Source organism: Eschrichtius robustus, chromosome 10 (genome assembly GCF_028021215.1).
Source record: "Eschrichtius robustus isolate mEscRob2 chromosome 10, mEscRob2.pri, whole genome shotgun sequence".
NCBI classification, from domain to species: domain Eukaryota; kingdom Metazoa; phylum Chordata; class Mammalia; order Artiodactyla; family Eschrichtiidae; genus Eschrichtius; species Eschrichtius robustus.
Genome location: NC_090833.1, coordinates 68,352,579 through 68,379,399, shown reverse-complemented (window position 1 = coordinate 68,379,399; position 26,821 = coordinate 68,352,579). Strand labels below are relative to the sequence as shown.

Below are 26,821 nucleotides of genomic sequence, written 5' to 3'. Positions count from 1 at the left end.
TGGAATCAGAGGCCAGAGTGAACAGCCAGGATACCTCTCTTAGCCCACCTGGGTCTTGCATCTTGGATATATTTCCAGGGTCTTCTAGCTTGGTGATCCTAGTGAGGCATGAGGGCTGCCATGGATGTGGAGTTCCTGAAACTCAATTTGAGAAAGACTCTTGAGTAGCAGTGACTAAGACTTTGAGTCTTTGAGAGGCTGCCTTCATAGTAATGCCTCTCTGAAACCTATCAGGGTGAAGAACTGTTTTGTAGAAAGCTTTTAAAGGAAAAGCAGTTTTGTTAACTTTCAAATGCAGTTACACAGATACATGACTCTCAAGGAGAGCTCTAGATTTTGATAGGGCTCTTTGGCTTCTGTTTTCTAATCTATAAATGAGAGCTTTTGATTTAATCAATACTTTTCAAATTGATGTTCCTTGGGACCCTAAGGTTTTGCAGAGGTATGGGGGAGGAGGGTGGGGAACCTTGATAGGGAATCTGCATAGATGGGGCTTTGGGGTCTCCATCCCCATTTCACTCATAGCAGAATTACATATCAGGTTTCTGCATAAGAAGATTCTTTTATTGGTAACCAGTGAATTAGATGATTTTTAAGGTGCTTTTAGGTTCCAAGGTTTTCTAAGCAGCATCTCAAACTCATCATTCTCACCCCTCTTCTTCCCAGATAGGGCAAAGTAGACTTAGTCAATCTATATTGTTTAGGTCAATATGTAGTGAAATTGAACTGTGCCAATGAAGGGCTCCTGGAAGAGAAGTTATATATGGAGGTTATTTAGGATTAAGATAAGCAGAGACCAGGGATAGTAGAAGAGGGCAGTCTAGAAGATACAGTATGAGCAAAGGTGAAAAGATGAAAAAACTGGTGATGTGTCTTTGAGAAGTGACTGGTTGACCTGACTGGAACATGGAGGACATAGATGATGCTGGCATGGTGGGTGAGAGATACAATGGGGAGGATCTTGAAGGCCAGAATCTGGTCTTTTGGGAGCCCCTGCAGGTTTCTGAAGACCAGGGGGTGATCTAGCTTGGCTTTAGAAGAATCATTAAGGTGGTTCTTTCCAAGATGCACTGGCTTGAGAGAAAGGAGAAGCTAGGATATCAGTTCAGAGGTGACAAGAAATAAGACATATTTGCAAAAGTAGCTCTGACAGGATATGAGGAGGATGGGGGTAGAGACAAAGAAGAGAAGCTAAAGAGACTGGAACACTAGTGGGATTGTTAACAGAAGTAGGTAAATCAGGAAGAGAAGCTATTCCTTATTTCTACCCCTGGAGATGAATAAGTTTAGTTTTAAGCATATTGACTTTAAAGGTTGTGACAGAACCAAAGGATGGAAAAATCCATTGAGATGATAAAGATAAAAATGGAAGTTAGTCAGCAGTAAGAACTGGAGACAGATTTTGGGAACCAGTCTCATGGATCTGTGGAAGGAGTCTTCAATGAAAAGAGGTCAGGTCTCAGGACAAGACAGTGGGAGAACTCTAACATTCAGTGATTGAAGAAGAAATAGGAGGTATTAAAGGGGTCTGTGGGATAGGAGAAAAATTGAGACCATGTGATGTCATGGGACTCCAGAAAGGAAAGGGATTAAACAAACAGGTTGTTAGCAAATAACTGATTTATATAAGAATTTGTGGAATGAATGAGTGGTTTCATTTTTTTTTTAATGAAAATAACTAACCAAACATATTCTTTCCACAACCACCCTCCACCCACTTTGCCCAGGTAATATAAAGGTAAACTTCATTCCAACTCACGTTTGAATGATCAGAAATTTCAAGTTAGTGGAATTGGAAATAAAAGTGTTCTGTATAATCAGAACATACCATTCAATGCTATGTTCACATATTTCTTTATTTAAGAGAGAATTTACCTCTGGGTCTTGAATCTTTAGAAATGTACCAACAACTGTGTTATTAAGAAGATAAAGGATTAAAGAAGAGGGTGAATGAGAATGCTTTAAATGTTGCAAAACAGGAACAGAGCAGATCTTGGCCAGAAAACTCTCAAGACAACTTGACTAGGGATTCTAGCATCCAGTAATGGTGAATAACTAGTTTGGACTAGTCTTAAAATTTAAACAACAGCAACAACAACAACAAAATACACGAAACAACTCCTGGAAAGCACTGAAGAGTGACCAAAAGCAATGGCAGAAACAGAAGGGGAGTCCATCCTAGAAACCCAGGAACTGCAACAGGTGTGATTTGCTACCTAGTGGCTTTTTGCCTGAGGAAATTCCTCAATCCCCAGATGGCCCAGATTGCTGGAAAATGTATAGCTTCATTGTCTTGAGATGTCAGAGGACGGTGTCTGGGGGCTGTTAGAATAGCTGGAAAGTTAAGGGGGTAAATCCTTTTAGATAAACCTTAAAATCTGTATAAGTCCTGTCCAAATTCTTTTTAGCAGACCCCAGAGGAACCCAGCAAAAGAGCAGCAGCTAGAAGCTGACAATAGAGTGGAGAATTCAGTCGGTGCCCACTGCAGGGAAGACAGAGGTTGGAACTTGAGTCCAGCCAAATTAACTGCCTTTTAGAACAAAACCAAACACTCTTCATAGGAACATAACAGAATCCAAAGTCTCTCCAGTATATCATCTATAATTTTCATTATACTGGGTTGGCCAAAATGTTCAATTGTTTTTTCCCATTAGATGGCTCTAGTAGCACTTAGTTGTCTTTAACTTCATTCAAGACAACTTTGTTAGACTGTATGTGACAGCTGTCATATTAGCGTGCATTTTAAAAAAGTCTCATCAAAATTGGTGAATTTTTGCATAGCCATTTTAATATTGAAGATAGAAGAAAAAAAGCAACATTTTCGGTATATTTTGCTTTATTATTTCAAGAAAGGTAAAAATGCAACTGAAACGCAAAAAAGATTGTGCAGTGTATGGAGAAGGTGCTGCGACTGATTGAACGTGTCAAAAGTGGTTTGTGAAGTTTCGTGCTGGAGATTTCTTGCTGGACGACGCTCCACAGTTGGGTGGACCAGTTGAATTTGACAGCGATCAAATCGAGACATGAATTGAGAACAATCAGTTTTATACCATGAGGGAGATAGCCGACACACTCAAAATATCCAAATCAAGCACTGAAAATCATTTGCACCAGCTTGGTTATGTTAATCGCTTCAGATGTTTGGGTTCCACGTAAATTAAGCGGAAAAAAACCTTCTTGACTGTATTTCCGCATGCGATTCTCTGCTGAAACGTAATGAAAACGTTCCATTTTTAAAACAAATTGTGATGGGCAATGAAAAGTGGATACTGTACAATAATGTGGAATGGAAGAGATTGTGGGGCAAGCGAAATGAACCACCACCAACCACACCAAAGGCCAGTCTTCATCCAAAGAAGGTGATGTTGTGTATATGGTGGGATTGGAAGGGAGTTCTCTATTATGAGCTTCTTCCGGAAAACCAAACAATTAATTCCAACAAGTACTGCTCCCAGTTAGACCAAAAGCAGCACTCGATGAAAAGCGTCCAGAATTAGTCAACAGAAAACACACAGTCTTCCATCAGGATAATGCAAGACCGCATGTTTCTTTGCTGACCAGGCAAAAACTGTTACAGCTTGGCTGGGAAGTTCTGATTAATCCACCATATTCACCAGATATTGCACCTTCAGATTTCGATTTATTTAGGTCTTTACAAAATTCTCTTAATGGAAAACAATTTCAATTCCCTGGAAGACTGTAAAAGGCACCTGGAACAGTTCTTTGCTCAAAAAGATAAAAAGTTTGAGGAAGATGGAATTATGAAGTTGCTTGAAAAACGGCAAAAGGTAGTGGAACAGAAGGGTGAATATGTTGTTCAATAAAGTTCTTGGTGAAAATGAAAAATGTGTCTTCTGTTTTTACTTAAAAACCGAAGGCACTTTTTTTGCCAACCCAATACAATTAAGAAACACTAGATAAGAAAAAAATGTGATCCATACTTAATAGAAACAGCAGTCAACAGAAACCAGTCCTGAGATGATGCAAGTGTTGTAATGAATGGACAGTGATTTTAAAGCAGCTATATAAATATGTTTAAGGAGTTAGAGGAAAGTCTACTCATAATAAATGAAAAGATGGAGTATCTCACTAGAGAAGTAGAAACTATGAAAACAAATTCTAGAGCTGAAATGTGCAAAAAATGAAATGAAAAATTCACTAGATGGGCCTAACAGAAAATTGGAGATGACAGGAGAAAGGGTCAATGAACTTGAAGACAGTTCAGCAGAAATTATCCAGTGTGAAGAACAGAGGGAAAAAAGATTGAAGGAAAATAAACAGAGCTCCATGGACCTGTGGGAAAAAGTTTAATATATGTGTAATTGGAGCCCAATATGGAAAGAAGAAAATTAGACAGAAACATAGTAGAAGCAATAAAACTATCAAATCTCCCAAATTTTGAGAAAACCATAAAGTTTCAATAAGGTTAACAAACCACCTAGGAACATCATACTCAAAGTGATGAAATTAGCAGATTAAAAAAAAAATCTTGAAAGCCATGAGGGAGTAATAAGGACTGGGTTTACTCTCTTGCCATAAATAACTAGAAAACTGGACAGAAATGTATGAAATGGCTGTTTTCAGAATTAGATAACAGACAGTAGAGGGCTGTGATCCCTGAAAGAAGAGAAATAGATTAGGTGAGCCCGGTGAATTCTCTGCCTTCGTGCCTGGGGGTACATTCTGAGCTGCAAAGTAGGGAGGATGTATTAGTTTCCTAGGGTTGCCAGAACAAAGTACCACAGACTGGTTGACTTAAATGACAAAAATTTATTGTCTCACAGTTCTGGAGTCTAGAAGTTTGAGATCAAAGTGTCAACAGTGTTAGCTCCTTCTGAGGGCTGTGAGGGACAGTCTGTTTTATCTATCCTAGCTTCTAGTGGTTTCCTGGCAATCTTTGGTGTTCCTTGGCTTGTAGATGCATCACTCAAATCTCTGCTTTCATGTTCATGTGGAGTTCTTCCTTGAGTGCATGCCTATCTCTGTGTCCAATTTTCTCCTTTTTATAATGACACCAGTAAATTAGATTAGGGCCCATCCTAATGACCTCATCTTAACTTGATCATCTGCAAAGACTCTGTTTCCCAATAAGGTCACATTCACAGGTACTGAGGATGAGAGATTTCAGCAACCTTTGGGGGTGACACAATTTAACCCACATCAGAAGACTATCCCAAGCAGAGCATGACAGTCTGGACTAATTAATGAGACAAAGAACAGAGTTCAGTGAGGTTGAGGCAGCCGGAAGCTGAGCAGAATTCTGGAAATGAGGGTGTTATGTAGAAAAAGGGCCCCAGAAATATGCATAAATTCCTCTTGAGTCTTTGCCCAAATGAAGATGTACATGCATTGAGTGAAACTCTACAAGATTGACCAAAGATCAGTCAGGGAGCTGTGAGTTTACTATTTCCCAAAGCTCAAGTAGGGCCAGAAGGGCTTCAAGTTCTGACCAGCCAGAGTGCAACATCCTTGTTCATCATCAGAGGAACTCAATAGAGACCCCTGAGGAGCCCTAGGGTAAAGGCTACTATAGACCTGCTCTAATCAAACTTAAGAACAAACTTCAAAAAGATCGAATTAAACTGTGAATAACTTAACTGCTTAAGAGAAGAAAATCCAACAATCACTAGAAGAAGACAATAAAATCCAAACACTTAATGATATAAAATTTACATTGTTTAGCTTTCAATCAAATATTACTTGTTAAGTCAAGAAGCAGGAAAATGTGACCCATAACAAAGACAAAAATCAGTCAGTGGAAACATATCTAGAAATGACAGGGATGATGGAATTAGTAGACAAGGATATTAAAACAGGGTATTAAACATAAGTTAAATATTTAAAGGAAAACATGTACATAGTAAGAAAGTGGAAGTTATAAAAAGAATCAAATTCACTTCTAAAAACAAAACATTTTATGGAATGAAAAATTCACTAGATAGGATTAATAGAAGATTAAATACTATAGAAAAAAGATTTGTGATATTAAAGATGTAGTAATAGAAATTATCCAGACTGAAGCAAAGAGAGAAAAAGACTGAGAAAAAAAAATCAAGTGGTCAAACATATGTTAGCCAAGGATGTGGTTACATGGGTATATCTGCCAAAATTGTCTGGCTAAAATTTGTGCATTTTAATAATTGTAAATTTTACCTAAAAGAATAGTTGAGTAGGAATGGGGGTGGGAAGTAGGTGGAAGTACAAATAAAATAGGAATGGCAGGAAGTTGTTTTTTGAAGCTGGGTGATGAGTGCACGGGGTTCTTTATGCTGCTCTGTTTACTTTGCATATATGTGAAATTACCCATAATAAAAAAGGGAAAAAACATGAAATTATTGATCATCAGAAATGGCTCAGTGTCCAAAAAAATTGCTTTTCACATATTCTGTTTATTCAGCTTTATGCTTCTTCTTTAAAATTTTAACAAGTTTTAAAAAATTGCTGTTCCAGCCTGCCATTTACAGATGTTTCCTCAAATATTTTATAACCTGCCCAACTTAAAAATTCCTGCTGGTAGAATCGCTAAAGCAATCCTGAAGCAAAAGAACAGAGCAGGAAGCATAACCCTCCCAGACTTCAGACAATACTGCAAAGTACAGTAATCAAAACAGCATGGTATTGGCACAAAAACAGACAGATGGATCAATGGAACAGAATAGAGAGCTCAGAAATATACCCACACACCTATGGTCGATTAATCTTCAACAAAGGAGGCAAGAATATACAACAGGAAAAAAAACCCAGTCTCTTTAGCAAGTGCTGTTGGGAAAGTTGGACAGCCACGTGTAAATCAATGAAGTTAGAACACACCCTCTCACCATACACAAAAATAAACTCAAAATGACTTAAAGACTTAAACATAAGACATGACACCATAAAACTCTTAGAAGAGAACATAGGCAAAACATTCTCTGACATAAATTGTGCAAATGTTTTCTTAGGTCAGTCTCCCAAGGCAGTAGAAATAAAAACAAAAATAAACAAATGGTACCTAATCAAACTTACAATCTTTTGCACAGCAAAGGAAACCATAAACAAAATGAAAAGACAACCTACAGAATGGGAGAAAATATTTGCAAAAGATGTGTCCAACAAGGCCTTAATTTCCAAAATATATAAACAGCTCATACAACTCAACAACGAGAAAACAAACAACCCTATCCAAAAATGGTCAGAAGACCCAAATAGACATTTCAGATGGCCAATAGGCACATGAAAAGATGCTCAACAATGCTAATTATTAGAGAATGCAAATCAAAACTACAATGAGGTACCACCTCACACTGGTCAGAATGGCCATTATTAAAAAGTCTACAAATAACAAATGCTGGAGAGGATGTGGAGAAAAGGGAACCCTCTTACACGGTTGGTAGGAATGTAAGTTGGTGCAGTCACTGTGGAAAACAGTATGGAGGTTCCTCAGAAAGCTAAAAAATAGAATTACCATTGATCTAGCAATCCCACTCCTGGCCACATATCCAGACAAAACTATAATTCAAAAAGATACATGCACCCCTACGTTCATAGCAGCACTATTCACAATAGCCGAGACATGGAAACAACCTAAATGTCCATCGACAGATGAATGGATAAAGAAGATGTGGTACATATATATAATGGAACACTACTCAGCCATGAAAAAGAATGAAATTGCCATTTGCAGCAACATGGATGCAACTAGAGATTACCATACTAAGTGAAGTCAGAAAGAGAAAGACAAATACCATATGATATCACTTATATGTGGAATCTAAAATATGACACAAATTAACCTAGCTATGAAACAGAAACAATCACAGATATAGAGAACAGGCTGGTGGTTGCCAAGGGGGAGAGGGTTGGGGGAGGGATGGAGTGGGAGGTTGGGGTGAGCAGATGTAAGCTATTATATATGGAATGGATAAACAACAAGGTCCTACTGTATAGCACAGAGAACTATATTCAATATCCTATGATAAACCATAATGGAAAAGAATATATAAAAAAGAATGTATATATAGATATATAGATACAGATATAACTGAATCACTTTGCTGTACAGCAGTAATTAACACAACATTGTAAATCAACTATACTTCAATAAAAAAAATTCATGCTGGTAGGTTCACCTTCATTCATTTAGCTCTGTTGAAGTCAGAGATCACTTTCCCTTGTATTGATACTTGTGTCACCCTTGACTGCAACAACTTTAGTGTGGTTGCTTTGTATGGCAGAAACTGCTAGTTATCCCCTCATATCTGCCCTCTCCTTCTTAGTGTACATGAACCCCTGATTTTTACGTAGGTACATAGCTGCCTGGAATAGAGACATTTCCCATCACCCCTTGAAATAAGGTGTGGGCCATGTGATTCCATTCAGTGACATGAGAGGGAAAGTGATATGTATACCTCCTGGGACATGGCTTTCAAAGAAAAGAACTTGCCTTTCTTCCCCCTTCCTCCATCATGCCACTGAGAACGTGTATGTGGAGCAAACCATCTGGCTTAGGTGGATGAGGGCAATACTCCAGGATGGCAGAGCAGCAGGAGTTTAAAACATTTTTTGCCTGGGTCCCTAGGTGACATGGTAGTTTGCCATACCATGCCTGGAATGTCTTTTTCTGGACTTCTATGTAAGACAGGAATATATTCCTCTCTTGTTGACTGTTATTTTGGGTCTTTGCTGTACGTTGCTGAATGTATATCCTAACTATGACAATCCTAAATATTCTTTCCTTACTGAGGCAGCCTCCATCTGCTAGATAGGTTATTGTATTTCCCCTCACATCTGGAAACTGACCACAGAGAGTATATGTGACTACTCATCTTGGATTGAAAATGCTCTTAGGGGGCTTCCCTGGTGGCGCAGTGGTTAAGAATCCTCCTGCCAGTGCAGGGGACACGGGTTCGATCCCTGGTCCGGGAAGATCCCACATGCTGAGGAGCAACTAAGCCCATTCACCACAACTAATGAGCCTGCACTCTAGAGCCCACAAGCCACAACTACTGAGCCCATGTACCACAACTACTGAGCCTGCGTGCCACGACTACTGCGGCCTGCGCACCTAGAGCCCGTGCTCCACAACAAGAGAAGCCACAGCAATGAGAAGCCTGCGCACCGCAACGAAGAGTAGCCCCCGCTAACCGCAACTAGAGAAAGCCCACGTGCAGCAACGAAGACCCAACACAGCCAAAAAAAAAAAAAAAAAAAAGAAAAAAGAAAAAAGAAAATGCTCTTAGGAAAGTCTACTTTCAATAGGAAAGGGAAAGTAAAGACCAAAGTAAACTAATTATGACTAAAGTGAATGACCAAAATTGCAGGTCATCTGCCTTTTTCATCACAAATCTTTCAGTGCTTTTAACTGAACACATAGCTTCTTAAAAACTTTCTTTGTACTCAGAATTGGTATCCCCTCAGCACACATGGAGTGCAGGCCCCTGTGCTTTTATGTACATATTTATGTGCATGTCTGTGTGTACACAGTGGCCTCTGAGGCTTGCCAGCAGCAAGAGTCAAAAGAAGGAATCTAACGTGAATTCCCACTGTGTATGTTCCCAGTGAATAATTATCCATGTTTCACTGCTAATGAGAAAACCTGGCTTGTCACAGGGGTTCCTTTCTGTCACGGACATTTCTCATTTGTTAAAGTAAGAGAAGTATCAATCATTCTTTGAAGGTGAGCAATCTCTCTGGGTGACATTTGCATGGACACCAAAAACTGTGCAAATGCATTCCACACCTCTAGAGAGGCTCGATTATAAACCACACCTCTTCCCCTTTGCTTCCATGAACATATTAACAGTGTTTCCTGCAGGGGCTGGCATCTCTTTTTCTGTTTCCCTCCCCGCTCCATGAACACAGACCATTTCCATCCTCCCAAACTCAACGGCCACCCCAGGAAACGGTCCATCACCAGGGAATGATGGTGCTCTCTCCTCAGACCTTGGTTAGTACAGGTCTTGGGTTGGGTAGGTGGCTGAGGGGGAAGCAGTGCTTAGGAAGGCAGCTTAGATCATGAGAGTTCTGGCAGCAGAAAGCCCCTCTCTATCAACCGTTTTTTTTTTTTTTTAAGAATTTGGTTTTATTTTAAATTAATTATTTGTTTTGTTTTGTTTTGTTTTGACTGCATTGGGTCTTCATTGTTGTGCGCAGGCTTTTCTCTAGTTGCGGCGAGCAGGGGCTACTCTTTTTTGCAGTGCACAGGCTTCTCATTGCGGTGGCTTCTCTTGTTGCAGAGCACGGGCTCTAGGCGCGCGGGCTTCAGTAGTTGTGGCGCACGGGCTTAGTTGCTCCGCGGCATGTGGGATCTTCCCGGACCAGGGATCGAACTCGTGTCCCCTGCACTGGCAGGAGGATTCTTAACCACTGCACCACCAGGGAAGTCCTATCAACCATTCTTAACCAGTGAAAGAAAATATTGCCTTTAGACCTCCATTCCTGGGTCCACTGTGGCTCCACACTGAGCCAGAGCCAGGTGGGATTCACATATTTGTGAGGGTTTTCCTCCTAGTTTCACCTACATTTTTTTTTTTTTCAATCACATTAACTGGAGAGGGATAAAAGTTTGGAATGGGGGAGATGTGTGCAATAAGAAATCAAATTATATACGAAATTGTATCTGCCGGGAGTCAGTTTAGCTGTCACCTGCCATGAGCTGACATCCCTGATTAAGTCCGACTGACCTCACTGACTTTCTTCCCCATTGTCTCCTATTTCACATGAGTTTCCGGCACTAAAATAGCCTTGCTCAGGGAAACAGCCTGAGTTCAACAGGTGAGGGAAATAGGGGGATGGAAAACCGGGAGGCCTGGTGGCCCTTGACCTCAGCTTCCTTGCACCCTCCGTGGAAGAGTTTAAAGGCGGTGGGATAGGGCTGCCTTTGAGTCTCCTGTCTAGAAAGAAGCTCTGAACTCATGATGGTCATTACTCACTGGATATTTTTGTGGAAGGGCTGAAAGTTAGCAGGAATTCTGGTCCTGCTAAAAGATAGGCAAGCAGCTTGATTTGTGGGCTCCTTTGTAGGATAGATCAAGCCAACCCAGGCCTTCATTAGCTGCCTGTCACTTAAGAGAGTCACACATCCGGAGTTTATTTTCATGAGTTCTTAGCCTTAACGAGCACAAGGCAAGAGTTCAGACTTGCATATTCTCCCTCCTCTCCTCCTTTCTCAGCCAAACAGCTCAGAAAAAGGCAGCTGAGCTCGAGACATTGATTCTACAGAGGGGAAAATATAAATGGACTGAAAGAGGTTCTCAAGGAAGGATGGTTGGAAAATGGGGATACACCACCTAAAAGAGGAGGACAGAAAAGCAGTGCTCTAGGGATTTTCACTTACTTAACTGCTATTTAAAGGAGAAGAAAGCTGTGGCAGATTAGGACATGCTGTGTAAAAATATTAGAGACGTGGCATTATTACTTCACGAGCTGGCTCCAGGCCTGTCAGCATTTCCATTATAATCCTGTATTTTTTCGCAGAGTTAAAACTTACTATAAAAATGATGTGTGCTGGGATGAAACTTGGCACTTGGTGTAGGCAGTCTGGGAGTCCTTTCCTTAATTTAATTTTGCACAACTGGAAAACGCTCGCTCAGCCATTTAACGTTGATGGCAGGATCTCCATGCTGCACGTGGTATAGGGTAGGTATGGCCTCACTCTAAGACTGTGGGGTGACTGGATGAAAGTAGGGAAGCAGCCTCACTGCATTTTCTGGCTCCCTCTCCTTTCAGGTTTGGTGTCCCCATTGGGTGACAGAGCTGGTCTCTCAAGCAGCACTGAATGACTGGGAGCTGGCACCAGGCAGCAGGCTGAGAGACATGACTAATTCATGTCTGAAAAAACGCCGTTCCTCACTCCCCATTTGTCAGCTGGACCCCAGAAGGCTGTGGGAGAAGACAAGTGACTTTAATTTTCACTCTGATTTCTGAGACCTCCCAATAAGCTGGTCAAATAACCAGGCCAAGACTATTCCCATGTACATTTGCCCAAAGAAAACTAACGTTAAAACATTCCTGGAAAAAAGGAAAAATACGAGCCCATTTTCCATTCCCCAAATGTCTTTTTTACCCCTAGGGCAAGCTTTGGGTTTCCATTGGCAGGGGGCATGCTAATGTCTCCATCTCCCTGGGCATCTGGTGGAAGAACTTGATACATTTCTCAGCATGAAAAGTAGCTCCGTCCAGATTTATGACTTGATGAAGGCCTTGCCTTCTCCAAAATGACTTGCTTATTGCTTGGTCACTGCCCTCATCCATAACCTTAGGACCTGGTTAACTCGCTTAGAGGTAACGGAGGCGAGGTGCCACTTAGGATGTGCATGTACATACAGTTTCACTGGCTGTGAAGATATGACTACATGGTCTCAGTTAGAGCCTGGAAGTGCCGAGCCATGTGCTTATCCAGGGTTGCTTGGGCCACCTTACGGCGAGGGGGGCTCTGGGAAACTGGTCCAATTTCGTTAAATTCACAGAAGTGTTGATTGGGATTGAAGCGATCTCAAGTGGATAATACACAGAGTTCCCAGGTGTCCTTCTCTGCCAGCAGGCTCTGGGCATAAAACACACCTTTAAAGACACATCAGCATTTTTTAAAAAAGTTTCAGATTTCTGGGTTTATAAGTCCCTGGTTGAGTCTACCCTCAGGCTGCTGGCCGGTGCTACCCGGCCTGTAGGAGGGAAGACAGGGATGACCAGAGGAGGCCTGGCTGCAGGCTGCCTGGGGCTGAGGAAGGAGTTTCAATCCACTGATGAGATGGCCTTTGAATGAACCCCAGAACATGGATCATACTTGGGCCATACCATACTTTTTTTTTTTTTTTAAATCCAAATGTCTACTTTCCTTTTTTTAAAAATTTATTTATTATTTTATTTATTATTTATTTTTTGGGCTGTGTTGGGTCTTCGTTTCTGTGCGAGGGCTTTCTCTAGTTGCGGCAAGCGGGGACCACTCTTCATCACGGTGCGCGGGCCTCTCACTATCGCGGCCTCTCTTGTTGCGGAGCACAGGCTCCAGACACGCAGGCTCAGTAGTTGTGGCTCACGGGCCTAGTTGCTCCGCGGCATGTGGGATCTTCCCAGACCAGGGCTCGAACCCGTGTCCCCTGCATTGGCAGGCGGATTCTCAACCACCGCGCCACCATGGAAGCCCCCATACCATACTTTTGAGGAGGGTTCTGAGTTAGAACTCCCCTCTCTGTGTATGTTTATTGATTACACCCACCAAGACTAGATTTTGTAAGGAATGAGACTGATAGTTCACCTTTGGTCCAAAATGGCACAGTATTTCAGGACTCTGAAGAAGTGCTCTGTATAATCAAGGTGCTACTGCTGTGAGAAGGACAGTTTCAGAGTAAAAGCCGTGGACTCTATGAATATTCTCTTCCCTGAAGTAATATAACCGACTCACCCCCTCACTCCAGCCAATGGCGAGACAAGCTAGAAAATATCCAGATTAGGTTTGGGGAAAAAAACCAAAAGCCAGCAGCGGCTCAGAGCCAACATGCTTTCATGAACTCAGCCTAGGTTTGGCTCTGTTTATGGGCCAGAGCCTTTGCAAAAGAAATAAAACCCCACACACTCAAGAGAAAAAAAAAGAAAAAAAAAAAGAGCCTTTGCTCATGGCCTTGTACACACCCCATTTCAGCTCTCTTCTGTTGAACCAAAGCCACAGATCCGCCGCGGATATGAAGAATGGCTAAGATTCATAGCAGGTATCCTGAGAGGCCTCACCGGGGCACGCCACAGAGTTCAGCGGCAAGTCACAGGAAGGCGCAACTGCCGACAAGGAATTCCAAAGCCCGCGGCCGCGGCTGGGCGAGCGTGGAGACCTCTCCTGAATTTATTAGCCCCATATAAGTCTCCTGGGTGTCGAGGCTCCAGAAACTTCTTGACAAAGTAAAGAAAATAATAAACAGTGTGAGCGAAGTGACTAAGGGGGGGCGCGGGGTGTGAAGCAGGCGAGCTGAAGTCGGGACACGAGCCACGGAGAGGGAGAGAGCTGCGTGAGGCGAGTCGTCGTGGCTGAGTGTTTGTGAAGATGCCGCTGGCTAACTCTGCTGGGGTAATCGTAAGTCCTGGCGCGCGACGTCTGGCCTCTGGCAGCGGAGCCTGAAGACTGTGTGGTGTGTCAAGGGCCCATAAATAGAGATGTCCTCTGAAGAAGAGGTCAGAAGCCTACCACCCCGAGGGGGGAAAGGCCACGGCGGCAACGTCACTTGCCTCTAAAAAGCAGAGAGAGTAGCTGTCCAAATGCTTCCTCTTGGTCTTGCAGTATTTCTAGGATTGATTTGTTTTGGATCCTAATCCTCTTTGCATTTGGTTCCCAGATCCGCCTCGGTCATCTATATCCAGAGGCTTCCTTGGAGCATTTAGTGGGCTCCCTGCAGGCTTTAGGGAGAGGTAGTATGGCCCAGACCCTTGGGGCCAATTTTGATCTTTGAAAGAATCATCTGGTTTTAGAGACCCTTAAAGCCAATGCAGTCTTCTTAGGAACCCCCAGATTCAAGGCCATCTAGGCCCGAGGCAGAACATGCGGTGTTTTTGTTGGGAACAGATCATTTCTTGATCAAACTTATTCTTTTTTGGGCTTCCCCATTCTCCATAGCACTTACACTGGGTGAAGGTAGAGGGTCTAGAAAGGAATACGCATTTTGAAACAGGGACGTGTACCTAGTCTCTTGACAACTTACGGAAGTGAGAACTGATGTTCCCACTGAACTTCTCAAAGGCATCCCACGGACCACAGAGAGATGAAAGCCTCGATGTCCAGGCTTGGGCAGAGCAAGGACACTCAGTAGAGGGGTGGGGTTATGCATGACAGACAGTAACCTCACTGGGCACCTCTACTCCACTTTACTGTGTGCAATTAGCATTCCGTGAGAGTTTTGCTCCCAGAGCTTTTTAAAGACTAAAGCCGGGAATTTCCTGGAAATAGAGAAGGAAAGACCACTTTTTCCTAAAGTAATAAGGTTTTTTCCCTCTAAAGTGCATTTTTGGATTCTGGCTTTGAAGGGTGTGGCAGGAAAGAAAAGAGCTTACGATAAGGCCCTCACACATTGCTACCTGACTCTTTCTCAAACAACTTCTTAAAAACAAAGCAGTAGAAAGACTTTTGCCACTGTTATCGGTAAGGAAGCCTAGAGCAGGAGTGGGCAAACTTTTTTAGTAAAAGGTCAGGTAGTAAATATTTTAGACCGTGTGGGCTGTATGGTCTCTGTCACAACTACCCAACTGTGCCATTGTAACTTGAAAGCAGCCACAGACAATACATAAATGAAATGGGTGCGGCTGTGCACAGATAGAGCCCTATTTACAGACAGGTGGTGTCTAGACTTGGCCCAAGGGCCAACCCCTGGTCTAGGATATGAGATCGTTAGCATTTCTGTTCACTGAGAACACAGTGTAGTAAAATTACTAAATGACTGTGCAAGACGTATCTTTACCTCCAAAGACAAGTGCCATTTTCATAAGAGAGATAAATCCAATACCTTCTTTGCCACGTAACAGGCTCAACTTGTCTTAAAAAATACCAATGCATGTTCATCACAGATTAAAAGTCCAGAAAAATATAAAAATTAAAAAAAATCCGAACCACTATGAATGTTGTTCCTTCACATATGTACGTATATCACTGGACAGATTGATAAATCTCGGCTAGTCTCATCAATGAATGGAGATATATTATCATCCTTTTAAATAGCTGTTTAAGATTCTGTACATGAAAGTACCAGAACTTTTATTTGGTCAATTCTCTATTTATAAATGATTACATTGTTTCCATTTTTCATCAATATAAACTATGGTATGGTGACTTTTTTTTTTTAGCATATACAACTCTGTATCCAAATATCTCCTTAGGTTACATTACTGAAGTGGCATTACTGGGCTAATGAGCATCATATAAAAATAATGGTACAAAATGTAAAATAGCTAGCTAGTGGGAAGCTGCTGCACAGCACAAGGAGATCAGCTCGGTGTTTTGTGACGACCTAGAGGGGTGGGATAGGGAGGGTGGGAGGGAGGCTCAAGAGGGAGGGGATACGGGGATATATGTATACATATAGCTGATTCACTTTGTTGTACAGCAGAAACTGACACAACATTGTAAAGCAATTATACTCTAATAAAGATGAAAAAAAAATATTGGTACAAATAGCCAAGACATGGAAGCAATCTAACTGCCCATCAACAGAGGAATAGATAAAGAAGATGTGGTACATATATACAATGGAATACTACTCAGCAATAAAAAAAGAATGAAATAATGCCATTTGCAGCAACATGGATGCAGCTAGAGATTATCATACTAAGTGAAGTAAGTCAGAAGGGGACAAATATCATATGATATCGCTTATATGTGGGATCTAAAAAAATGATAGAAATGAACTTATTTACAAAACAGAAACAGACTCACAGACTTAGAAAACACACTTATGGTTACCAAAGGGGAAATGTGAGGGGGAGGGATAAATCAGGTGCTTGGGATGAACATACAGACACCACTATATATAAGACAGATAACCAACAAGGACCTACTGTATAGCACAGGGAACTCTACTCAATATTCTGTGATAACCTATATGAGAAAAGAATCTAAAAAATAATGAATATATGTATATGTATAACTGAATCACTTTGCTGTACACCTGAAACTAACACAGCATTGTAAATCAACTATACTCCAATAAAGTTAAAATTAAAAAAATAAATAAAAATATTGGTACATATTGCTAAGTTGCCCTCCAGAAATGTTATACTAATTTATGTTTTGGGTTACAATGCATGATAGTACATGTCAACCAATTCTTGGCTATTGTGGTTGGTAGGCAGAATAATGGCCCTTTAAAGATATCCACATCCTAATCCCTGAAACCCATGACTGTTTTACCTTACGTGGCAAAAGAGACTTTGCAGATGTGATTAAAAATGGATGGTGAAAGAGGCACATGAAAAGATGCTCAACATCGCTAATTATTAGAGAAATGCAAATCAAAACTACAATGAGATATCACCTCACACCAGTCAGAATGACCAACATTAAAAAATCTACCAACAATAAATGCTGGGACTTCCCTGGTGGTCCAGTGGTTAAGAATCTGCCTTCCAATGCAGGGGACATGGGTTCGATCCCTGGTCGGGGAACTAAGATCCCACGCACTGCGGGGCAACTAAGCCTGTGTACTCTAGAGCCCATGCACCACAACTAGAGAGCCCACGTGCCACAACTACTGAGCCCGTGTGCTCTGGAGCCCACACGCCGCAACAAAGGGCCCGCATGCTGCAGTGAAGATCCTGCATGCTGCAACTAAGACCCGATTCAGCCAAATAAATAAATACTAAAAAAAAACAATAAATGCTGGAGAGGGTATGGAGAGAAGGGAACCCTCCTACACTGTTGGTGGAAACATAAATTGGTATAGCCACTGTGGAGAACAGTATGGAGGTTCCTTAAAAAACTAAAAATAGAGCTACCATATGATCCTGCAATCCCACTCCTGGGCATATACCCGGAGAAAAACATGGTGTGAAAGGATACATGCACCCCAATGTTCACTGCAGCACTGTTTACAATAGCCAAGACATGGAATCAACATAAATGTTCATCGACAGACCAATGGATAAAGAAGATGTGGTACATACATACAATGGAATATTACTCAGCCATTAAAAAGAATGAAATGATGCCATTTGCATCAACAATGGATGGACCTAGAGACTGTCATAAGTCAGACAGAGAAAGACAAATATCATATGATATCACTCATATGCGGAATCTAAAAAAAATGATGCGAATGAACTTATTTACAAAACAGAAACAGACACACAGACTTAGAGAGTGAACTTATGGTTACCAGAGAGGAGAGGGATAGAGAGTTTGGGATTGACATCTACACACTGCTGTATTTACAATGGATAACCAACAAGGACCTACTGTATAGTACAGGGGACTCTGCTCAATATTATGTAACAACCTAAATGGGAAAAGAATTTGAAAAGGAATAGATACATGTATATGTATAACTGAATCACTTTGCTGTACACCTGAAACTAACACAACACTGTTAATCAACTATGCTCCGATGTAAAATAAAAGAAGGTAGGCAAACATCTGTCAAGCATAGTTTAGATGGGTGGGCTCCACATTTTAAAAAAAAGAAAAAAAAGAAAGGATGGTGAAATGGGAGATTATCCTTGATTGTCCAGGTAGGCCCAATGTAATCACAAGGGTCCTAACAATTGGGAGAATAGAGGGTCAGAGTCAGAGAGAGATGTGAAGATACCAGCTGTTGGTCTTGAAGACAGAAGAAGGGCCAAAGGATGTAGGTGGCTCTGGAAGCTGGAAAAGGCAAGAAAATGGCTTTCCCCCTAGGGCCTCCAGAAGAAACACACTTGACTAACCTTAACTTTAGCCCAGTAAGACTCCTTTAGACTTCTGACCTCCAGAACTATAAGAATAAATCTGTGGTGTTTTAAGCCACTAAATTTGTGGTACTTTGTTACAGCAGCAATAGGAAACTCATACAGATTTCATAAATATTTTTCATCTTTAATCTCATATTCAACAAATATCTCATTTTTATTTGCTTCGCTTATTAGTAAGATTGAATCTGTTTTTAACATTTGATGAATAGCAAATAGTTAATGTTGCTAGGTCATGGATCTCTTTGAGAATCTCAAGAAAGCTGTGATTCTGTCACCAGAGAAAAGCACACTTGCACATACACTGGGGGTTTATAGAGTTCCCAGAGCTCATGGACCCCAGGTTATGAACTCCTGAGCTAGAGAACAGGAGGGAAAAGGGTCCCAGTGATAGCATTCTCTCATTCAAAGTCAGAAACATGAAACATGGTAGCATTCTCTGGCAACCTAAGATCTGATGTTGTAAAAAGTGCCTGGCCTAGAGGGTAGCAATCAGGGATCTGGCCAAGCTGAGCCTTCTAGCAACACAGAGTATAAAGGCTGGGCACTGCCCAGCGTCCACTCTTCTTGCTCTCCACCTGTTTCGCTCTTTAGCTTCGAAGCCTAGAGCACTTCGGTTGCTGTTTAGAAATTCTCACACCAGCACTGTGTGGGGTTAGAGGCAGTGGTGATAGGACATTGGTTATATAGAGATGGATTGATTAAATAAGTAAATACATTAAGGAGAGTGGGCACCAGAGAATTACAAATATGGAAAGGGTGAAAATTAGAATAAATCCTGTGGTGTTGGATAAGAATTGTAGATACAGGGAAGGACCCACAGGTCCCAATGTATAGATAAATACAGAAATATAGTGTGTTTGTGCATGTGTGTATGCATATACATACTTATACACATACATTCTTTACTTCTGTGCACTGAGAGGGCCCATGAGTAGTGACCCTCCAATAGCAATGAACAGACCTGACCTTGAGATCTTGGTTTCTAAATACTTTTCTCCAAGACTGGAACAGGGAAAGTTCAAGGTGGAATATCTTGTTGTGCCAGAAAGTAATGAAGTTCTCAAAGAATGATACGGACATGTCAGAGGGTACAGGAGTCATCTTAAAGGGCTCTCGTTGGCTGAATCTGGGAAATATTTTTTACATCGAAATAATAAAAGGGTAGTAGTAGATTATAACCTATTGGATATGACAGGAATCCGTGAGTCCATGCAGATATAAATAAATAAATGAATACATTGTAAGTGCAGTGAGAAATGAGGTATTTACCATAGTCTCAAAGCACCTCTTCACAAAATACTCATTACAAGGGAAAAAAGAGTAACTTTATGATGGAAAAGCCTGCCAGATACCACCTTAATCAAGCAACTGGAATTAACATCAGCCGTAATGGTACAGTGGCAGTCATGGTCATGTGATTGGGGCCAACGAGAAAACAGCATCACTTCTGTGCCGTTCCTGCCAAAGGTGCATAACTTGAATATAATTGTTGAGGAAACATGAGACAAATCCAAATTGAGGAACATGTTTTAAAATAACAGGCCCATAATCTGCAAAATGGTTAAGGTCGTGTAAGTCAAGGGTAGCCTGAGGAACTGTTCCAGATGGAAAAAGACTTAAGAGACATGACAACTAAGTGCAATGTGTAATTAGGGACTGGTTGCTTTTGCTATTAAAGACATTATTGGGACAACTGGCAAAACTTGAAGGAAATATACACTGGTGATGGGGTATCATGTCATCAACTCACTCCCAAATGGATCAGGTAGAAACAGTTCTTTGTATTACACTTCCAACTTTTTTTGTAAAGTTGAGATTATTTCAAAATAAAAGTATGGTAATGAAAAAAGAAATTCCTATACCAATCAAGAAATAAAACAACATGGGAAAGGAGAGAGAAAAACTTGCTTTATCCACCAAGACCTCAGGATCTGGAGGATTGGGAAATTGATAACTGTGAGTATTCAAAGCAGCAAAATGGTTGACGGCTCAGAAGATGGGGTTGTTAGAGTTTACATATGTTGAATCAGATTTTAATGATTTTTTAAAAGACTTGAGAACTAATCGTCAGCATTTGACTAAAAGTTATTATGTTACAGACTTTGAGTTGACTGTAGTATTTAATGGCTAGAGAGGACCCATTTTCAGAGGAGAAGCCAGGTGGAGAAAGGAGGGAAAATCCTTCAAAAGCCATGGAACAGAATGTGTTTGTTGGTTTTTTAAAAAAAGCTCATATTTATAGCCCCGTAAAGCCTACTTAACATGTTTTGCTTTACTTCATTTTACCTCTAATTTAACTTTGCATAATATTTTTTTTCACTGCAACAACACCATTTTAGGACCAATTTTAGTGTGCTTAAAGGAAAATTTTCAGCAAAATCTCTAGGCATTGTCCATCTCCCTGTTAGGCATTTCTGAACTCCTAGTGAGAGTCAGTCTCTGAACTGTGGCTTTCAGCAAAGATCCGAGATGCCGCGAAAATTCATGAAAGTCGAGAACAGCAGGATTACAAGGAGAAGAATTAAGCTGCAGCGTTTATTGTGCAGATAGGAACACTGTGGTCATTTTCTTCTGTGCCTAAATTCTTTTTCTGGGCTCAGGAAGCTGGCAGGACAACAGACACACAGTCTCGTGCTGGCTTATCTCTCTCGATAGCATTTCAGAGAGTCACACGTTAGATACAAGGGTCCCTGCCATGTTCCAGAAAGGGCCTTGAATGAATTTTTGGTCTTATCTCCTTGGCAACAAAAGTTATATGGAGCTCATTATTTCTGAGCAGGCACTGCCAACAGAGAAATGGAGAATTCCATAATCATAATGGATTTTCACATGAAAAGCTACTTGACAGAATGATGTTTTTGGAATGAAACTTGTCTTTCTACATACCTCTCAGAGATAAAGCATTAAAGGTGAAGGATAAAAGAGAGTTTGAACTTTCAAAGAGATATAGACATATTACTAGGTTATGTTTCTAGAATCAGAGTACAATTATTGTTATCATCATTTTTTTCCTTTGGCCTAACCTACCTCTGGCCCAGTCTGCTTTCTAAGATGTGCTTTCATATGCTAAAGTGGGTAGGGAACAGCAGATGGTCAACAAAATCCTTTTTAAGCTGTATAGGTTTTCAAAGACAGTGCAAATCTTTTTCTATTTTCAGGAATGTTACCTGCAGTCCTAGCATGGGGTGGGGGGGTGTCCTGGCTAAGTCTGTCCCAGAATGCTCATGGAAACTTTGAAACAAAAACAAAACTCAGGATGGATAAACAGCAAGGTCATACTGTATAGCACAGGGAACTATATTCAATATTCTGTGACAAACCATAATTCAAAGAATACGGAAAAGAATATATACACAATATGTGTGTATGCGTATGTATAACTGAGTCACTTTGCTGTACAGAAGAAATTAGCACAACATTATAAATCAAATATACTTCACTAAAATTGAAAAACAAAGCAAAACAAAACAAAACTCAGCTCTACCTGTGTGTTCCTTATTGTGATTTTAAGGGTGCTGTAATGAGATTCTGGCTCCCTCCCCTGTGTTTTCCCAAGTGGTTAGTCCTATAGTTCCATGAGATGGGAGGCCCAGCCCAGAAGCTCTGTGATGGTCAAGAAATCATGGATTTCTTGGCACATAGTAGAGGCACTAGAAATATGTGTGGAATTGAACTAGTCTCCAATCTAGATTTTATTCATTTATTCTTGAATAGTTAATACATGATTCAAAATTTAAAGATAACAAAAGGGAATGATGTGAAATTCTCCCTCTCACCCCTCTACCCCAACTTCCTTGTTTCTCTCCTCACAGGCAACCAGCATTCCCAGTTTCTTATGTATCTGGAAGGTACTTTTTTGACACAAAAAAAGATATTCAAACTGATACCCCGAAGAAAACCATACCTTGCTCTTTTTTTTCTTTTCAAGAGCAAAGTACAATTAAATGGGCTGCTTTTTTAAAACTCCGGAGGCTTTAGGGTCTAAGGAAGTCCTAAAGTTAGACTATCAAGGCCAACACCCATGGCAACAAGGAGAGGAAGTTAAGGGGTATGTGTGGGTGTGAGAGAGACAGAGAGATGGGAATGACTTCAATACTTTTATCCAGAAGACAAAACGGTACCATAAAGCAGAAGCTGGGTAGAAATTCTCCTGCTTCACAAAAGGTAGAAGAAACTGAAGCTAATTATGGTAGGAAGTTAAACAAACTTGACCTCCACAATATTTGCCAAACTCAACTTTTCCAGTTGTTTTCTAAAGATACCAGGGTATAACACATGAAAAGGTGGAAGGCTGCAAACCCCTACAAGTGGCAACAGGTAACTGATTAGAGGTGAGACCGTGCCTGAGTTTTGATTCCATTACAGTCATATATTTGCACGAAAAACCAAGTGAGTCCAGGCGTCTGGACTCCACAGGCCAAGCACTGGCTATAGAACAGGTCCTTGTCTTCTGCGTTCCAGTACTCCCTGCCTCCCATGGAGGGATGTCTAATTCACACCTGAGTTCCTTTCTTGGCCTGTCCAACCCCATCTCCTTCATGGTGTTGCCTAGGTCCCATTTCCCCATGAAGTCTACTCAGATGCTGTTGAGTTCTCTGTATTTTATGAGGGACACTCTCCAGGACAGTCAGCATCCCCTCCTAAGGTCCCTTAAAAAACAACAGTGAAATCTGTACTCCACTGGGTAGCCAAGAGGAGCAAGTAAGGGAACTGCTCTTGGCTAGAAGGGGGCTTCACAAGTGGTTCAGAATTTCCCCCCAGGCTTTGCCTTCTCCTTGGGGTCCCTAGAAATCTGGCCTTTGCTGCCATCCTTGCTTCTGGCCCCAGAAATAAGACAGAGACTAAGTCTTATAGAGTGTTTTAGAGTTTACAGTATGTTTTCACACATTTAATCTCATGTGACTCTCAAACCAGTCCTAAGAGACAGGTTATCAACCCCTTTTAGTCATCAGAAAGGAAGACTCATAAAGGTTGTATGACTTGACCAGGGTTCATCTCCTATTCCAAAGTTCATGCTCTTTTCATCCTTTTGGTTCAGGAGTGGGCAAAAGCTCTTTCCTTCTTCTTGTTTAATTTATCTGAGATAGGCTGGAGTTGTCAAAGGGAACTTGACTTAAATAGGTTAAATTAACTAGCAAATACACAAAGGAAATATAAATAGCATAAAATGGGTCAGTTAAGGAAAAGGTAGGTTGACGGAGGCCTGAATCTAGCTTCTTTATCCCTGCCTCCAGGACCTGGCCCCCAAGGGCATTCTTTTTCTTTTTTTTCTTTTCTAGCTTTTATTGAGATATAATCGACATAGAACACTGTAGAAGTTTAAGGTGTACAAAGTATTGATTTAATACACTTATTTATTGCAAAATGATGACCACCATAGCGTTAGCTAACACCTCCATCACCTCACATAATTACCAGTTCTTTTTGGTGGTGAGAACATTTAAGATTTACTCTCTCAGTAACTTGCAAGTATATAATACAGTCTCCCAGGGCATTCTTCAGTTTCCTGGTTCCTCTACTTCAAGAAGGGGAGGGCTGGGGCAAGATCATGTACTGCCACGATGATGAAGGCTAACATTAACTGAGCACTTACTGTGTGCCAAGGCACTATTCTAAGTGCTTTACATATATTACCTCATTTACTCCTTTCAAAAACCCTGGGGGTATATGCAGTTATTACCTCCACTTTACACTCAAAGGCAGAGAGAACTTCGAGAACTTGCTTGAGGTCATGCAGCTGCTGGCACAGGACAGAGCCAGGACTTCTGGCTCCAGAGCCTGTGCTCCCAACCACTGTGCTATGCAAGCTCTAATGTGCACGTGCAAGACCCCAACAGACAGCATGGGACAGGTGGAGAGATGGGAATAGAACTTCTAGGAGAGGATGGAAACCTCGGTCCTTTATTATAAATCCACAAAGCTATTCTCCCACCTCATCTACTTCATACTGCTTTCTCACCATTCCTTCTGTGTTGATGTTTTCTAACTAGATAAGGAGTTCCTTGATGTCAGGGGGCACACCTCATGCTTCTTTCCTCCTACCCAGAACCTGGCACAGAATGAACCCTTCTATAAGGTACCTGTCTCCTGTGTGATTTTCACCCAGTAATTCACACTCACAACAGCAACAAGTTCTGATCCTATAAGGAAGAACTTGTGGCAGATCATAGTGGAGAAGAGAATGGACTTCTTGGTTGGTAGATTCAACAGGGACGTAAGGGACAGAGGCAAGAAATGAACATATATTAGAATCCACTTTAGACCAAGCCCTAAACTGGGCAGGTTGCATACGAGATCTCATGTAACCCTTAGTATAATTCATTCTGTGAGATGGGCATTATTGCTACGGTCTGAATGTTAGTGTCCCCCCAGATTGATATGTTGAAATCTTAATGCCCCATGTGATGGTATTAGGAGGTGGGACCTTTGCTTAAGTCATAAGCGTGGTGCTCTCATGAGTAGGTTAGTGTTCTTATAAGAAAGACCCCACAGAGATCCCTACCTAGCCCTTTCCACCTTGTGAGGACACAATGAAAAGGTGCTGGCTATGAACCAGGAAGAGGGCCTTCACCAGAACGTGACCATGCTGGTACCACAATCCAGAACTTCCAGACTCCAGAAACGTGAGAAACAAATTTCTGCTGTTTATAAGCTACCCAGTCTGTGGCATTTGTTATTGCAGCCCGAACAGACTAAGACAATTATTTATAAATGAGGAGGCAGATGCTAAGGATTTGAAAATGGGTCTTCTAACTGAGGCACCCTCTACTCTGCTCTACAGAGTGCCCTGGGAACCAAGGCAGGAGGTCTTAGGTCCTGATCCTGCCTTCCTTTCTGCCATGAGCCTGTGTGGCCTCTGGGCCCTGAGACTGCTGTAAAACTGCCTCTAGCACCACACAGACACAAGGAGGCACAGGACCAGCATGGATATTTTCAAGAGGCGGTTCAGGGTTGAGGAAGGATTTATTAGGGAAAGTGTAGAGTTCCTCATTTTCCCACTGATGGACTTTCAATACCTGTCTATTTCAGGGGCATCCAACTCTTTCACGTCATTCCTGTTAAACATGGTGAGGAGGGCAGATGGGCCTGGGAATTGTTTCCTGGTGCCAGGAAAGGGCAGGGGCAAATGTGAGTGAGTTTCTCAAGGTCCCCAGTTCCTACTTGGAGTCTTAAAAGAAGCCTGTGCCTGAATGCTTGCTGTGGCTTGGAACAGTGGCTAGGCAGGGAGATTTACTGCCTTGCTTTTTGTGTCCAACTATTTTAAGGGTCACTTATGCTCTGGTGTCTTTTAAAATTTACGGATGTTCACCCCAGTCCAAAGAACTGCTATACTCCTTCCTGTGGCTTCCTCATAAATGCCCTCTGAAATACCGATTTAATTTTACACTATATGTGCTATAGAGCTTTCTGCAGTTCCTATGGGGGCTCTATTCACTACTCTGGATTTTATTTAAAAAGAAAAAAAGGACAAGAGTACATAAACATGTGCCATAAACAACCACAAAATGCTGACCCTTTTTCTCAATAGCAAAGCATATTCTCTTTGTGGACAAAGCTATAGGAAATCAAAAGCATTTTCCATGTGACATAAAACCTCAGTCTTCCAATATAAATGAGGAAACAGATGCCAACTCATGTCTCTTTGAAAAGGGTCAGGATAAGTTTTTCTTCTTTCCCTTTCCTCATCAAGTATGCTAGCCTTCTCCTTCATGGTTTTTTATTTTTGGTCTTTCCTCTGCATCACTTTCCTTGCTACACCTGCAATTTCTGATGGGGTGCGGTCCCCACTGTGGATTAATTTTTACCTAACCTTTGACCATCAGAACTAGCTGTTCCCACAACTATCTTTAGAGAGGAAGTAGTGATGATCTCAGTCTTCTGAACTATCATGTGAAAAGTGGTTTCCCAACAGATGTGGCCTACAGTACTCACTGACTTTTGCCGTGTGAGTTTCCTCCTAATTGGGTTCAGGAAGTGCCCAATCCAGTCTGTACCAGAAGAAGCAGGAAGTGTACAGGGTGGGGTGAAAGTGGAAGTATGTGGGACAGATGATAAAGCTACGATTATAATAGAAATGAGAGATGGAAATGACTCAAGAGGACTTCTAAGCCAAGGCTCTGCTACCTGAGCCCTGTTTCAAATTGCCTGAGAATATCTTTGCAGCACCTTCTCTCCCCAGGACCTAGAATCTAGCTGGGAGATATGACACAGGTGGGAAATACCTTTAATAATACACGGTATCGTAGGTTAAGTGTCTCATCAGTGGTCTCCAGCAGGGGTCGACAAACCGTGGCCTGAGTGCCAAGTCCAGCCCTATTTCTGTAAACAGTTTTACTGGCCCATGGGCACACTCATTTGTTTACTTATTGTCTAAGGCTGCTGTACTCTACAAGGGCAGAGTTGAGTCGTTGCAACACATCATGG

At 41.5% G+C, this 26,821-nt stretch overlaps 1 protein-coding gene across 3 annotated transcripts in view; it reads right to left on the bottom strand.

Annotated features, from left to right (window-relative positions):
* ADAMTSL1 (ADAMTS like 1) overlaps window positions 1-26,821 on the bottom strand; it is a 464,565-nt gene that overhangs the window by 47,449 nt on the left and 390,295 nt on the right. The window contains exon 24 of one of the 3 annotated variants that reach the window (XM_068552876.1): window positions 2,976-3,207. The exons of the other annotated variants lie outside the window; for them this stretch is intronic. Coding sequence (XP_068408977.1) covers window positions 3,089-3,207 — 119 coding nt within the window. The 3' untranslated portion in view covers window positions 2,976-3,088. Of the gene's footprint in view, window positions 1-2,975; window positions 3,208-26,821 lie in introns of those variants that run through there. 3 annotated transcript variants of the gene reach the window in all.